Below are 15,203 nucleotides of genomic sequence, written 5' to 3' on the forward strand. Positions count from 1 at the left end.
CAGGCACCACGGCGGGCGGCCGTGCGCGCACAGCTCCGTAGGGCCCCGGCGGCGCCGCCCGCCGTGCGCGGGCCGGGCCCGGTACCGGTAYCGGTGTCGGGTTTGGGTCCGGACCGGGACCGGGATGCGGCTGCAGTGCGARGTGGAGGTGCTGAGCCGGCTCCTGCCCACCTGCGGGCTGCAGGGCCGCGGCCGCGGGGCGCGGGCGCTGCTGTCTCTCGGGCGCCCGCCCGGCGCTGCCGGAGCCGGGATTTACCTGATGGTGTGCACGGCGCGGGACCGCGGCGGGGCTCGCTACAAGGTGGGGACAGCGGCGGGGGCGGGCCGCGCCGGGGGTGGGGGGGTGCCCCGGGGAATGCCGCTGAGCCCGCTGTGCCCGCAGGTGCAGCAGAACGTGGAGCGGCTCTTCACGCGTTTCGTGGACGAGGGAAAGGCCACGGTGCGGCTGCGGGAGCCCGCGGTGGATCTGTGCCTCAGCAAGGTGGGACCGGCACCGGGAACGGGGAGCGGCGGGGCCGGGGGGCTCCGGGGGGCTCCGGGACCGCCACAGCAAGCGGGGCAGGGACGGTAGGATTCCAGAATGGTTTGGGTTGGAAGGGACATTAAATCCCATCTCATTGCACCCCCTGCCATAGGGCACCTTGCCCCATCCCAGGCTGCTCCCAGCCCCAATGTCCAGCCTGGCCTTGGACTTCCAGGGATCCAGGGGCAGCCACAGTTTCTCTGGGAATTCTATTCCAGGGGCTCCCTCCCTCCTAGCCAGGAATTCCTTCCCAGTATCCATCTATCCCCGCTCGCTGGCACTGGGAAGCCGTTCCCTATTTTCTGGACTGTGTTCTTCTGSGTCTTCCAAAGTCCGTTTTTATTTTGTTCTTCACAGCTTCCTTAGGAACRAGTTTTTTCACCGCTCTGATACAATGTTGCTCTCTGGCCTTAAASTCCATTAAATAGTTGTTTTTACAGTGTTTCTCACGGAAAATAAATGGAGAATCCTCTTGTTTTTGTGCACAAACATCAATGCCCACTGTGGCTTTCAAAGCACACACAGCCCAGGGCACAGGCACCACCTCTCCTCATTTCAAACACCAGTATTTATTTGCAGTTCATAGATTTTTTTGGAAGCTGTAAAGTATTTTTAACAATGCTAAACTCACCCAAAAAATCACATATTAACAGTAAACTCTCATGTCCTTTTCTTCTGTGCAAGTTGAAGGAATGTTTTATATCCCTGTAGGGTTTTTCTCTAAAACCTCTGAATTCTTACCTAAAACTTTATATATAGAGTAAGAAAAGCAAATAATGTTGATTGCTGGTTTGGAAAATCCTTTTGCCTTTCTGTTGTTTGAATATGAGGAAGGCAGCCTTAATTTTATGAAATGGTTAAAGGGTTAATCAGAAAAGGAGAAGACCAAACCCAATTAAGTTTTTCCTGTTAGAAACCAATGTGTATTTTTTTTTAATTAAGGCTCTTTCATTAGATTCAGAATATCTTCTGCCTGCTTTACTCCGAATTGTTTTGCTGGAGAGTGAGAAATCAGAAAGTTTATCACAAAATATTACAGGTTCCTCTGAAATGCTCCAAATCCAGAACCCAGATTGAAGATCTTTCTTAACTTTTCTGTAGTTTTCTGCCAGAATTTTATTATTTTATTACAGAAAAACTTCTCAACTCTCAAAGATGGACAAAACCTTTGTGGAAAAGAGGTTTCCAGGTACTGGAAATGGAAATATTGGTTGTGTGCAGCTGCCCTGGGAAATCCCCCTGTTTGTGCTCTGCCAGGCACTGGGTTTGCTGCACTCAGCGGGTCAGGAATTGAGTTGGGAAACACCAGACCAGAGCATTCAACCCTGGAGCAGAAATAATAAAATCTGGGTCTTTTGTGGGAGGCATCACCACACATTAAACTGCTTTCTCAACATTGTCTCTGTGGCTGAGGCTTCAGGTTTGTGGCAGGAAATTGCATCCTGAGCTATTCCAACTAATTATTGGCTTTTTTTTTCCTTAGATATATCTTAGTATTTTCTTCAACCCATTCAGGGTTTCTCAGCAACAGGTTTAGAAATCCTACATGTCCCTTAGGATGTTTTGTGGGGGAAAATTGTGCTTCCCACCTCTGCCAYGGGCAGGGACACCTCCCACTGTTCCAGGGTGCTCCAAGCCCTGGCTTTGGACATTTCCAGGGATGGGGCAGCCACAGTTTCTCTGGATAAYCTGTCTTGCATCCCACGGTGTTTGTTGGGCAGCTTTCCCACCTCTGGAAGGTGTCAGAGCARGAGTTGTGCTTGGAATGCTTAATTAAAGAAAATGGTAACTTTAGTTTACAGATGCAGTCAATTATGTTTGACCTTTAATCTCTTTATTTATCTCCCATTCCATCCAGGATTATCTCCAATATCCCTGTTTTGTTGTACTCTAGTCCTGAGCCCTCTTAAATTTGATCCAAACAAAAATTTTGAGGAGCAGGTTTGTCTTTCAGGTGCCAAATGTGTCCCTGAGCTTGGGCAGTCACAGCTGGGAGCACAGGGACAACCTCTGGGCTCCAGAGCTCTGCTAAAACTTCAAGTTTGTTCTTTTCTTTTAAGGCTGCATTGTGGCTTTTATTTTAGAATTCACTTTTTAGCTCAGTGTCTGTCAGCTCAGGCAGAGACTTGCTGGAAAATATAGAAAATAAATATTTGGTCACCCTGCTGTTCGTAAAAGTGAATTAAATCAGTGCAACAGATGTATCTCAGCTTCCTGGATCTTTATTTAAATACAAGTCACCTGATACTCTGTTCTTAGTGAAAGTCAGTGGAAGCTTTTAACAGTTTCCCCTGCCAGAGGGCAGGGATGGGTGGGATTTTGGGAAGGAATTCTTCCCTGTGAGGGTGGGGAGGCCCTGGAATAGAATTCCCAGAGCAGCTGTGGCTGTCCCAGGATCCTTGGAAATGTCCAAGGCCAGGCTGGACATTGGGGCTGGGAGCAGCCTGGGACAGTGGGAGGTGTCCCTGCCATGGCAGGGGGTGGGATGGGATTTAGGGTTCTTTCCAACGCCAACCAGTCTGGGAATTTTCTGCCATTTTTTTACATTGTATCCCTCCTAAAGCATTCTTTGTTTGCAAAGACTTTTCCTCCTGTCTGCTAAAGCTGTGTGTGGCCACCGCCTTCACCTGCCTGGAAGCTTTCCACCTTCCTTTATGCTGAATTTAACCCCAACTTCCATCCTTTTTCCTTCCTACCAACTTCCAGGAATTACTGCCTCAGGTTTTAGACCTCTGATTTCCCCATGTGAGTCTGTCCTTTATCCTGATGGATTTTAGGGAGGTCCCAGTGGATCAGGGTTTTTTCTGTACTTTATTTTCAGCTGCAGCACACTTCGACTCAGTTTATTCATAACAGAGCTGTTCCCTCTCCCATCCCATGACCCAGCTGAGTTACACACCCAAAAAAGCGTCAATAAGCAAGGATAATGAACTTTTAACTCCAGCCTTGTGTTCTCCCGCAGGCAAATGTGAGCAATTTAAAGACTTTCCTTTCAGCCGTGAGACTGGCTCACCAAGGCACCGACGCAGGAGCTCTCCCTCTCTCACCTCTGGTCCCAGCCAAGAACTCCGACGTGGAGAAACCCAAGACCAAAATGATCATCACCTCCAGGAGGGATTATCCCCTCACCAAGAGCTTCCCTTTCTCCCTGGAGCACCTGCAGACCTCATACTGCAAACTGGCCAGGATCGACACAAGGGTGCTGTCCCTGAAGAAGCTGCGCAAGCTGGATTTGAGCCACAACCACATCAAGCAGCTGCCGGCCACGCTGGGGGACCTGGTGTGTCTGCAGGAGCTGGACCTGCACGACAACCACCTGGAGGCTTTCAGCGGGGCCCTGTGCAGCTCAGGCCTGCAGAAATGCCTGCAGTTCCTGGATTTGAGCCAGAACCAGATCCAGGCTCTGCCCATTGAGTTCTGCCAGCTGCGGGGTCTGGTGCAGCTGAAGCTGGATGACAACGCCCTGCTGCGCCTGCCCTGCAGGATCGGGCAGCTGAGCCGCCTGCGCTTCCTGTCGGCCGCGCGCAACAAGCTGCCCTTCCTGCCCAGTGACTTCAGRAAACTGTCTCTGGAGAATTTGGATCTCTTTGGGAATCCTTTCGAGCAGCCCAACCCRCTGGTTCCCAACATCCAGCTGAAAATCCCGTTGACTCTGCTGGAGTGTGCTGCCAGGGCTACCATCAATCACAGGTAAGGGTGGTGAGGGCACACCTTGCACTGCTCCTCACCTGTCCAGTCCCTCCACCTTCCCTCACTTAGCTCTTTCCTTTCCCCTCTCTGCCTGTTGCTCATCATCCATTAAATTCATAAGATTAAAATTCCTTTGAATTCCACTTGTCAAACCGTCAGGACAAAGCAGGGAATTAGTGCCTTTGGAGGAAWTTAGGAAAAGCCAGTCTGAGGTGTTTTTATCCACCAAAGAGGGATGAACAGAATGTTTGAATCTTTGAGTAAAGAGAATCAGCTCTACAGCCCTGAGGTGCTTCTGCTGCAGGCTTCTCCCTGCCACAGGTTTTCTTTAAGCTTCTAATTTCCCTTGGTGTTGGAGTGTTCTGCCTTATTCACAAAACCCCAGGTCTGAAGTAATTTAAAAAATATTATTTCACCAAATARATAACATCCTCCCAGGCTGCTGTTTGTTATCAGCTCTCTCCTTTTCCCCCACCCACACCAATTCCATCACTCCAGGTACCAGTGCTGCTGTTCCCACCCTGTTCTGGGTGAAAAGAGAGCACAAAGACAGAAATTTGGCACAGAAAGGGGTGAGAGAGAGGTTTCAACTGTCCCTGATCTCCATCCTGTGCCCATTCCTGCCTTGAGGGTGGGGAGTGCCCCATAAACCCGTGGTRATTGTGCAGAAATTTGCACCAAAGGCATCTACAGGCACACCCTGAAGGGAGCTGAGCCACCACATGTTCTGGRCCTAATCATCCATTTCTGACATTGATGGTTTTATTAATTAAACCCCACACGTCTCCTTTCCCAAATTTATGTAAATTGCAGTGGATTTGATGTAAATATTAAGACTGGGTTTTTTTTTCTAGAGGATGGAATCCCTCAGCACTGGTCAGATTTCAGTTACTGYAAAAACCTTGAGGAAGAGCCAAAACAGAAGGAAGGAAGATGCAAAAATAATATTTAGAAATCAATCTTCAATCTGGGAAAGCACCAGAGCTCTGATTATGCTTTTCCTCACCAGAAAAAAGGGTGTTCTGAAATTAAAGTGGTGAAAAAACAAAACCAACCCATCGGAGTCTTGGCTGTGTGAGTGATGGTGTGTGGAAAGAATTGGGAATGTGTAGGTGGAGGCAGGATGTGAGTCAGTGGGATCTGAGCTGAGTTTGGAGTGCCAGCTGGGCACTGCTGAGCCCCACACTTCAGCTGCCCCGACAAAATCCTGCAGGGAAATTGTTTCTTTTGTACCCCAAACTCATCACAGCTTTGCTGCACATTCCAAAAGGAGCAATTCCCGTTCCTGACTCTGGATGTCATTGCTGACACGATGGTGGCATGGAGAGAGCTGTGGAGTGGCAGAACTTTGCATTTCATGCCTGCAGGGCAGTGCTGCTGCAAAAGGCTCCTTTTCCCTCCTGCTTTCTCTGAGGTGTTAGAGACGGAGGAGTAAATCAGGGTGAAACACAGAGCTCTCCCTGGGGAATGTGAGGGAAGAACGGAATGTGCCCAGTTGTTTCATTATTCTTAATCTTCCTTGAATTCTCTAATTCTCATTATTCTTAATCTTCCTAATTCCCTTGTTGGCCGTGGCCCAGGCTGTCAGGATTGCTGTGAGCTCCCTGTTGTGGTGTCTCCTGGAGTTCAAGTCCTTAGGGACTGTCTTGGGAAGTGGCATTTCATTCCCAACCAGTCCAAAATCTCCAATTTTCCACATCTGTGCTCYGGGAATGATCAGAATAACTCTCCTAGCTGATGCCTGTGGCCTGTCTCTGCATTTGTGTGAATTTTGTGGTGAATTCACCYTCACTCCTCTCACTCCACAGAATCCCTTACGGCTGTCACCTCCTCCCTTCCCACCTCTGTAAGGACCTGGAAGTGGCCAAAACGTGTCGCTGTGGGAGTGCCTGCCTGAGCAGCTTCATCCAGATCACGGTGACCATGAACCTGCACCACGTGGCCCACACYGTGGTGCTGGTGGACAACATGGGAGGCACCGAGGCTCCCATCCTCTGCTATTTCTGCTCTCTGGACTGCTATTCCCAGTTCCTGGACAGGCACCTGCAGAGCAATGGGTGACCACGGTGGCAAAGCTGTGCCCGATGTTGTGCCCAGGGATGGAGGAGCTGGAGGTGTTTCCTGCTCTCTGCCCGCCCGCGGTGTCACCGGTGCTTCTGTGGAGAGAAATCATTCTGGGATCGAGTGAGGGACACCCAGCCTGAGCCAGGCCTGGCTTTTCTCCCCCTCTGGAACTTCTTTTGGTTGGAGCACAAAGCAATGTTTAGCTGGAGAGAACCTTCCTTAGAATGGATTTTCCTTTTCCTGCTCCCAGGGCTCTTGCTCGGAGTCTCGCAGCAGTTTTCTATGTTTTGTGGGGTAAGTGGCTCCTCTTTGGGATCCCAAACTTACCCACACGAGGGACTGCACTCCACTCTTCCCAACTTTTTTACTGTGGAGGAGAAATCACWTCCAAACCGGTTATGTAACTCCAGGTGCTTCTTTTTTAAAGATTCTGTTAAAACATTCCCACTTCGAGCAGGGACCAGCATTGCTGGGTTTTTACCAGAGCAAATGTTTTTTTTTGGGGGTTTCCCCTCTTTGTGATAGCAGAAATGTCTTTTTTTCTAAACACGTGCCTGAAACTTTGTTTCTTAATCCTCACATTTTAACGATTCTTCAATTTGTTTCACTGTGTTGACTTATTAAATTTTGAAACCCTTCTATGGATTTGTGGATTGTGTTTTTGTCTGAGGAAATTTTCATGCATTGTTTTCCATTAATTAACTGCAGGCTTTTTTTTTCTGGGGAAGACACCAAACACTGAGCGTATCCACAAACTCTTTATTTCACATCTCCTCAGCTGCTGCATGACTGGGAGATTGGAACAGCAGGGAACAAAGGTCCCTTGAGGAGTTTTGAGCAATCCCATGTCCTGGACATGTGATGGTTTGGAGGCAGCACAATTCTGGAGTGGCACTGAGGGCTGACTGGGGGAGGTTTAGATTGGATATTGGGAAAAATTCCTCATGGAAGGGGTGRGCTGGTGGGCAGTGGTGGAGTCCCCATCCCTGGAAGGGTTTAAAATCCATTGGGACGTGGGGCAGTGATGGCCTCGGTGGTGCTGGGGAAGGGTTGGACTCAATATTTGAGGTTTTTCCTGATTTTGACAATTCCATGGTCCTGGAATTACACCCATTCAGCAGAGCTAACCCCGGGCTGATGCTGCTGTGAAGGGAGGGAGATTCATGGAGAAAAACACCTTTTGGGGGAGCAGTGATCAGAGGAGGGAAATGGGGCGGGAATGGAATCCTGGGCTCCTGTGGGACTGCAGGAATTTTGGACACGATACGGGGGTCTCTCTCTCCTGGGGAGCCCTGTTGGCAGAATCCTGGGATGCTTTGGGTTGAAGGGACCCTAAATCCCATCCCATTCCACCCCTGCCCTCCCACTGTCCCAGGCTGCTCCCAGCCCCAATGTCCAGCCTGGCCTGGGGCACTCAAAGGGATCCAGGGCTGGAATTCCATCCCAGCCAGCAATTCCCAATTCCCAAGATCCAACCTAAATCCTCCATTTTCCAGTTTGAAGCTATTCCCTGTGTCCTGTCCCTTCATGCTCTCAGCCAAGCAATCAGGTGTTTTTATTACTATTATTATTTTTATTATTATTTATTTATTATTATTTATTTATTATTATTTATCCTGGTGTGTGACAGGAAAATCAGCAGAGGAATTATCACCATTAATTATAATTACATATTGGTTTATGATATCCTCATCATTTTAGAATATCTTATGGATTATTCTTATTCTAGAATGTCTTCTTATATTCCTGAAATTCTAGAATTATTAYGTGTTATTCTTGTCATCACAGAGTTATTTTATTACTTATTCTTGAAGTTTTAGAATTATGTTCTTACCTGATCCTTGCAGTTCTGGGGTTATTTTCTTACCATATTCTCACAGCTCCTGAATTATTTTTATTGCATTCTTGCCATTCCAGTGATTTTAAAGCATTATTATTGCAATTCTAGATTCCCCCCCATTGCCTTTCTAGAACTATTTTATCCATATATTCTTTCAAATCTAGAATAAATTATTCTTGCAATCCTAGCATGAATCTCTTACAATTCTAGACTTTTAAAATTATCTTAATCTTTCAAATCTATATYATTTCTCTTGTTCTTAAAATTCTGGAGCAATTTTATCTTATTCCCTGCCATTCTGGAATTGTGTAATTCTTGCATTTCCAGAATAATTTTTTCTCAAATATTGTTTTTACCAACCCAGAACGGTTTTGTTACCTTGTCTTTATCATTCTGGAATTTTATCTTTCTATATATTATACTTGCCAATCTATGATGGTTTTCTCATCTTATTCTTGCAGTTCTAGAATTATTTTACTCATATTAATGTAAAAAAATTTGGAGTCATTTAATACTTGCAATTCTAGAATCAATTTTGAATGCTGGAGTGAATTTGTTAATTCTTACCTTTCTAGAATGGGTTTGTAATCTTAATCTTTCTAATACAGTATTATTTTCTTTTATTCTGTCAATGTTACAATTGTTTTCTTTCAACCTGAGAATTAYTTTACCTTATTCTTTCAGTCCTACAGTGATTTTATCTTATTCCTGCATTTTTTGAATGATTTTTCACCTTATTCTTGCCATTGCATAACGATTTTTAATGTCCTATTCCTCAAATCTTGTGTTCTATTCTCTTCTACGTTACTCTCTCGAATCCCGGGTGCTTTCCGTGTGTTTTCCGTGCATTTCCAGTTATTTTCCCTTTTTTGCCCCAATCCCGAAGGATTTCGCTGCCCCTTCCCGCCCCCCACGCCCGTCACCCTTTGGCCCCGCCCCTTTCGGCGCCGCCCAATCAGAGCGCGGTGCGACGGCGGCGGCTGCGCGGCCCCCCCCGCGCGGCGGAAGCGCGGCGAGTTGATTGACGGCCCCTCCAGCCAATGGAACGGCCGCGGCGGCGGCAGAGCCGGCCAATGAGGAACGGCGACGTGTGCGCGCGGGGCGGCGGCGGCGCGCGCGCGCTGGGAGCGGGAGCGGCGGCGGCGGCGGCGGCGGGAGCGGCGGAGCGGGGCCGCCGCCGCCGGGACCATGCGGCTGCGCGTCTACAAGCGCAAGGTGCTGCTGCTGGCGCTGGCCCTGGCGCTCTGCGCCCTGGCGCTCTGGGGCACCGGCGGCGGCGGGCGGCGGCGGCAGCAACAGCAGCAGCAGCAGCAGCAGCAGCGGGGCGGTCCCGGTAGCACCGGGGAGCCGCCGCGGGTCAGCGAGCCCCCGCCGCCGGTGCCGCGCCGCTCCGCCGCAAACGCGTCGGTCGCCGTGGCGGCGGAGGTGCTGTCCGAGAACGCGACGCTGAGTTACCGCTCGCTCGTGTACCGCCTGAACTTCGACCAGCCGGTGCGGAACGCCGGGCGCTTCCCGGCGCGGCCCGACGTGGTGCTCGTGGTGCAGGTGCACGACCGCGCCGAGCACCTGCGGCTGCTGCTCGAGTCGCTGCGGCGGGCGCCGGGCGTGGAGAACGTGCTGCTGGTGCTGAGCCACGACCTGTGGGCCGAGGAGCTCAACCGGCTGGCGGCCCGCGTGGACTTCTGCCCGGTGCTGCAGGTGTTCTTCCCGTTCAGCATCCAGCTGTACCCGCGCGAATTCCCGGGCCACGACCCCCGCGACTGCCCCCGCGACGTGGGCAAAGCGGCGGCGCTGCGCTTGGGCTGCATCAACGCCGAGTTCCCCGATTCGTTCGGGCACTACCGCGAGGCGCGGTTCGCGCAGACCAAGCACCACTGGTGGTGGAAGCTGCACTTCGTGTGGGAACGCGTGCGGGCGCTGCGGGAACACGCGGGGCCCGTGCTGTTCCTGGAGGAGGATCATTACCTGGCGCCCGATTTCTACCACGTCCTCAAGCGGCTGTGGGCGCTGCGGCARCGCGAGTGCCCCGAGTGCCAGCTCGTGTCGCTGGGCACCTACAGCCCCGTGCGGGGCGGATTCGCCGGCCGCGCCGACAAGGTGGAGATGAAGACGTGGAAATCCACGGAGCACAACATGGGCATGGCATTCGGCAGAGACACCTACCAGAAACTCATCGAGTGCACGGAYGCCTTCTGCACCTACGATGACTACAACTGGGACTGGACTCTGCAGCACTTGACTGTCTCTTGTCTTCCAAAGTTCTGGAAAGTGCTGGTTCCCGAAATCCCCAGGATTTTTCACACGGGGGACTGTGGCATGCACCACAAGAAATCYTGCAGACCGTCYACCCAGAGTGCCAAAATCGACTCTCTCTTGAACAGCAACCAACAGTACCTGTTTCCCGAGGCGATGAGTGTCAGTAAAAGGTACTCCATGGCTCCCCTGTCCCCTCACGTCAAGAACGGAGGGTGGGGAGACATCAGGGACCAYGAACTCTGTAAGAGTTACCGCCGACTCCAGTGAGGATCCTTCTCGCAGCCTTCTTTTTCTTCTCGAGTTGTTCCATTGTGTCTTTTACGGGCACACACGTGTATAAACAGCATTTATCARTTGGTTTCTGCTTTAATCTGAATAAACATTCTTGTTAAAGGTGTCCCAAAATAGTAATCTCTCATGTTTGGCAACCACGTTTTGGAAACGGGTGACGTGCTGCAGCCCCTACGCAAAAAGTGACCTGCTGCTGTGTTTGCTGGGAGGAGGAGGAGGAGGAGGAGGAAGAGAACACTTTTTAAGTGCATCTTTTTTGGTGCTTCAAAGCTCTGGTGGTGCCCGAGGTCCCACCCGGGGTCACCTCACGCCCCATCCCCGAGTCCCGGTTCGGTTGCGCTGTGTTYGATGAATATATGAAGGATGACAAAAAAAAAATAAATTTCATTGTTTTTACTACGATGTAGATAAATATATGATTTTTTTAGTTCTGCCGAAATAAAAATTCAGTTGTTTTGTAAGCCTAGAGAAGTTCTTGATTGTCAGCAAAAAGATGATGTCATCTCATGTTCCTAAAAAGTCAGGATGGGAAGGAGGGGGGAGTTTCTCTTTAATCCCGAGGGCTGGACAYGTGCCATCACCCCTTCTAGCAGCGTGCATTTAACTTCATTAAATTTTTAATGATACTCATTAATTGAGGCAGAAAAAAAGAGTAGCGAACTGGTGGCACAACACCTCTTTTGTTTGGATTTTTTAGAGAAAAAAAAAGTTGCTTTCGAATTCATCAGCTGTGTAAAAACTGCTGCTGTGTGGTGGGACTGGGCTGAGCTGGAGCCATGGAGCTGTTTGTTGATGCTGCTTTAATGCTGCTCCTCTTTGAACCACAGCCGTGGCAGAAGCACCTCAGCAGCTCTTTGTAAGACAGATAAATATGTTAGAGAAAGAAAATGCTGCTTTTTCCCTTTTCCAGGGGTTATTTAACTACAATTTTGCAATGCGGTTGCTCCGTGTTGTGTTGTGCTGGGTCAGGGCTGTTGCTGGTGCCTCAGCTCTGGCAGACCTTTCCCAAAAAGCTGCTGGGGGTTCAGCTTAGCCCAGCAGAGACAAATTTAACTCTCTAAAGCACCTCTGTGTCCTGCAGCACTCTAAAGAAAACAGAAGTGAGAGAAAACAGTTCAGCAGCARTGAGAAAGGGGAACGGGAAGTTTATTATTAGATGTGTTCTCTTGGTTATTGTGCTTTAGAGAGGTGAGAAACGCTGAAACTCAAGGGAAACTGTGAAAAATAAATCTAATGTGGATAAAGAGAATYCATTTCACCAACTGTAAATACTGCAGAGCAGACATGCACCCAGAGGATGTTCCTATGCAGTGGAATTTGTTGAGCTGGGGGATATCTGGGTGCTGCAGAACCAAAGCACAGCACTAGCAGGGAATGCAGGGTATAAATGCTGATTATTTCTAGGAGACTAATTAGAACTTCTCTGGGTAATTAGAAATTTTCGTTTGATTGCTGAGAATCACTGCGAGTCTAATCCTGCAGTTATCACCAAATGAAAGGTTTGGAAAATGATGAATACTGCTTAATTCCCGTGGGAGCCATTAGACCAAGSATATATACAAATAATCCCCGAAACGTGGGAAGAGAATAAAAAATTTATGTAAACAATAAAGATACATCTTTTTCCAGGAGCTCAGAGTCACCTCRAACTGCAACTTTTTCATCAGTAAAATTAGTGATTAGAAAATTGTTAAACTCTGAAAATTGTAAGGTTTTGATGTTGAACCAGTTTCACGGGCTGCTCTGAAAAGTGGAAATCGCAGCGAGAATCAAACAACACAAGGAAATCCTAAAATAATGAAACTAATCCAAGTCATAGAGCAAAGAATTGTGAAAAGTGATGGGGCAGTGCGTTCGGTGATCCCGCAGGATCCTCTCGCTGCCATCCTCAGGGTTCACTTCCCGCAGGATGGGGGATCCTGGCATCCCCTCCAGCAATTCTTGTTTTCCAGATCCCGGCACCGGGGCTGTKTCTCCTGCTGTAGCAGCATTTTCTAAATCGGGCTCTTTTCTCCCCGAGTGGCCAGGAATGGCTGAACCGCTGTCAGGAGGTTCAGGCTGCAAACAATGCTGTGAACTGGAGCCTACTTTTCCTATTGTTTCAGCTGGGGTGGATCCCGCAGCACGTTCCTCAGCTGCAGGACACTTTGTTTCTGCCTTTGTTTCGGGGTTGCTGTTGGTTTTTGCTCCCCCTGAGCTGCCAAGTGTTCCTTCTCCATCACGTTCCTGTGGCTGTCAAGGAAATAAATGAATTATTTTAGAGCTGGAATGGAACAAACTGTGCACACACACAACTGTAAAGACAAGAGGGATTTGTTTCTCCCAACAGGGACAGTGAAAGATCTCCCTCTCCCTGGAAGCAGATAAAGTTCCTCCAAAACCTAAATGAGATCTTGATTCCATGATTGTCCTTCCAGGAGCCAAAAGAGCCAAATGTTGAGGTTTTCCTGCTCTTGTYGGGCGCGTGGGAATGAGTGGCAGGGAGGGCTTTTTGAGTCCTCAGAGTTTCCTCTGCTTTAGGAAACGGTGCTGGGCAGTGGCCAAACTGGAGCAGCAGTGGCCAAACTCACCACACCCAGCCTGATTTATAAATTGGGACCACAGAATGAGCCAGGGGATCTCAGATGTCCTGGAATTTCAGGGAATCACCGACCTGGGGAGCTCATCCAGGAATTGTGGTTTGCCAAAGAGCAGTTCCCCAGTTTCACTGTTACCATCACCATTTTTTGTTTTGGGCAAAAAAAAAATTGCTGATAATTCCTAAATCACTGGCAGGGGAGAGGCAGGATCTGTCCATGAGCAGCTGGATTCATGGATTCAAAAAAATCTCTTTCTCACACCCCAAACCACTGCTCACTCCAACAGGAAACACAAGAAACACCAGTAAATCCTTCCCAAACTGGAAAATTGTCCTACATGAACACAATCATGGAATTCYCTGAGYTGGAAGGGACCAAAAATCATCAATCCCAAMTCCTGGCCCCACACAGGAGCAGGAATGTGATGATTTGAGGTATCTCAKCTKCCCTTTYTCAGCTCCCCAAACAGACCCATCTGCTCTCCAGCACTTGGAATTTGATTTTTTTTTTATGTACAACCCATAGCAGCTGTGAAAGTGAAGCTGGATCCACAAACTTTAGGAAACTCYTGGGGCCTCCAGCCCAGTTCCAGAGGTCACATGCTTTGTCTGAACTTGCCTYCAATAAATCATTCACACATTAACCCCATCTGCAGTCCCCAGTTCAGTGCCCTGCTTCTTCCTTCATTTATGTTTTTTTTAAGAAATGTTTCACCCAAATTTTGGAAAGAAATCCCAGTTAATTTGGGGGGTTACCTCACATTTTCTTCCCTACAAAATTAACATTTTTATTTTTTCATCTCTTTTGCAAAGGGAGGATGGTTTAATCCTGCTCTAGATAGAGGAATAAGAGTCTGAGTGAGGCCTGAAACCACCAGGATTGAATTTGAGACCAGTGTTGAAGATTAATAGCCTCATGTTTAATTATCTACACAACAGGAACCCTCCAAGTATTCCAACACATGGASTGAATAAAGATGAGACACGATTCTTCCCAGACAAAACCCTCTAGGATTTCTCTACCTGTACAAAGCTGAGAGAGTGAAGTATTCCTGCAAGAAAAAAAAGCACTTTTTTTAAGGATTAAATCCCAGTTCTCCATCKTCCAAATGAAACAGAGGAGGCTGCAATCCTTTGGTCACATTAAATGGCACAAAAACCGAGATTTACTTCTAAAAACTGAGTTTTATACTTGCAAATCAGCCCAGTTTTGGGTTTCCCCTGCTTTCTCAGGACAAAACAGGAACAAAGCTGTTTCAGTGGGGGTTGATAGGATCTTGGTGAAGAACATAAATCAGGCAGGGATCCTTACCTCCACCCTGATTTGAATTCTGTCCTCAGTAACATCCAGCACTTCAATTAAAGCCTGGCTTTCCCCTGCTGATTGGGAGCAAGGGGAAGGGCAGAAAGCAGCACCCAGAAATCCATCAATGTTCTCTTCACTGACAAACAATCTTTCCTAGAGAAAAAAAAAAAGAGAGAAAACAGCAAGTTAGGTCCTTTTTGTGCTAAACTTCAGGGTTAAAAACTCACTGCAAAGAAAGCCAGGATTGATTCCCAAGTTTCACAGCACGCTCATGTCTTGACAGAGAAATTCTAAGTCAGACATTCAGAAAATGAGGTGAAATGAATTAAAATCAGTGCTTAGCTCATTTTGCTTGAAATTACAAATCTGCATCGTATCAAATATAAAAGAAATAAGATTTCTCTCCTTGGATGGGGGACTAATATAGAAATTTAGACCCTCTCTGATAAATTATTTGTTCCACTGTCCCCACCTGTGTTAACACCAGGAAGGTGTGAGACTSTTGTGGGTTTAGAAAACACAAACACCTCCTTTTGGAGAGGGATCTTTGCTCTGAGATCAGATCTGGAACACTCAGGGCTGTATCCATTTCACACCCAGCAAGGGAGGCTGCTCAGATCTCCGTGCAGACAAGCCAGTTGGAAAAAAACAAAAA

At 48.3% G+C, this 15,203-nt stretch overlaps 3 protein-coding genes across 3 annotated transcripts in view; 2 read left to right on the forward strand and 1 right to left on the reverse strand.

The window, feature by feature from the left end:
* The first annotated feature begins 26 nt into the window (after nucleotides 1–26).
* Nucleotides 27–6,918, forward strand: LRR1 (leucine rich repeat protein 1). The gene is made up of 4 exons (XM_057383374.1): nucleotides 27–301; nucleotides 383–481; nucleotides 3,486–4,213; nucleotides 6,022–6,918. Exons 1-4 carry the CDS (start codon nucleotides 125–127, stop codon nucleotides 6,272–6,274), a joined length of 1,257 nt encoding a protein of 418 aa, XP_057239357.1. The 5' UTR covers nucleotides 27–124; the 3' UTR covers nucleotides 6,275–6,918.
* Nucleotides 6,919–9,266: 2,348 nt separating this feature from the next.
* MGAT2 (alpha-1,6-mannosyl-glycoprotein 2-beta-N-acetylglucosaminyltransferase) lies at nucleotides 9,267–11,063 on the forward strand. The gene has a single exon (XM_057383372.1). The coding sequence runs from the start codon at nucleotides 9,306–9,308 to the stop codon at nucleotides 10,638–10,640; it is 1,335 nt and encodes a 444-aa protein (XP_057239355.1). The 5' UTR covers nucleotides 9,267–9,305; the 3' UTR covers nucleotides 10,641–11,063.
* Nucleotides 11,064–11,117: 54 nt separating this feature from the next.
* Nucleotides 11,118–15,203, reverse strand: part of DNAAF2 (dynein axonemal assembly factor 2) — a 14,267-nt gene continuing 10,181 nt past the window's right edge. Inside the window, exons 2-3 of the mRNA XM_057383371.1 lie at nucleotides 14,555–14,701; nucleotides 11,118–12,896 (exon numbers count right to left, since the gene is read on the reverse strand). Coding sequence (XP_057239354.1) covers nucleotides 12,468–12,896; nucleotides 14,555–14,701 — 576 coding nt within the window. The 3' untranslated portion in view covers nucleotides 11,118–12,467. The remainder of the gene's footprint in view (nucleotides 12,897–14,554; nucleotides 14,702–15,203) is intronic.

Source organism: Malurus melanocephalus, unplaced genomic scaffold (genome assembly GCF_030028575.1).
Source record: "Malurus melanocephalus ecotype Western Australia unplaced genomic scaffold, MMel_1.1 scaffold_627, whole genome shotgun sequence".
NCBI lineage: Eukaryota > Metazoa > Chordata > Aves > Passeriformes > Maluridae > Malurus > Malurus melanocephalus.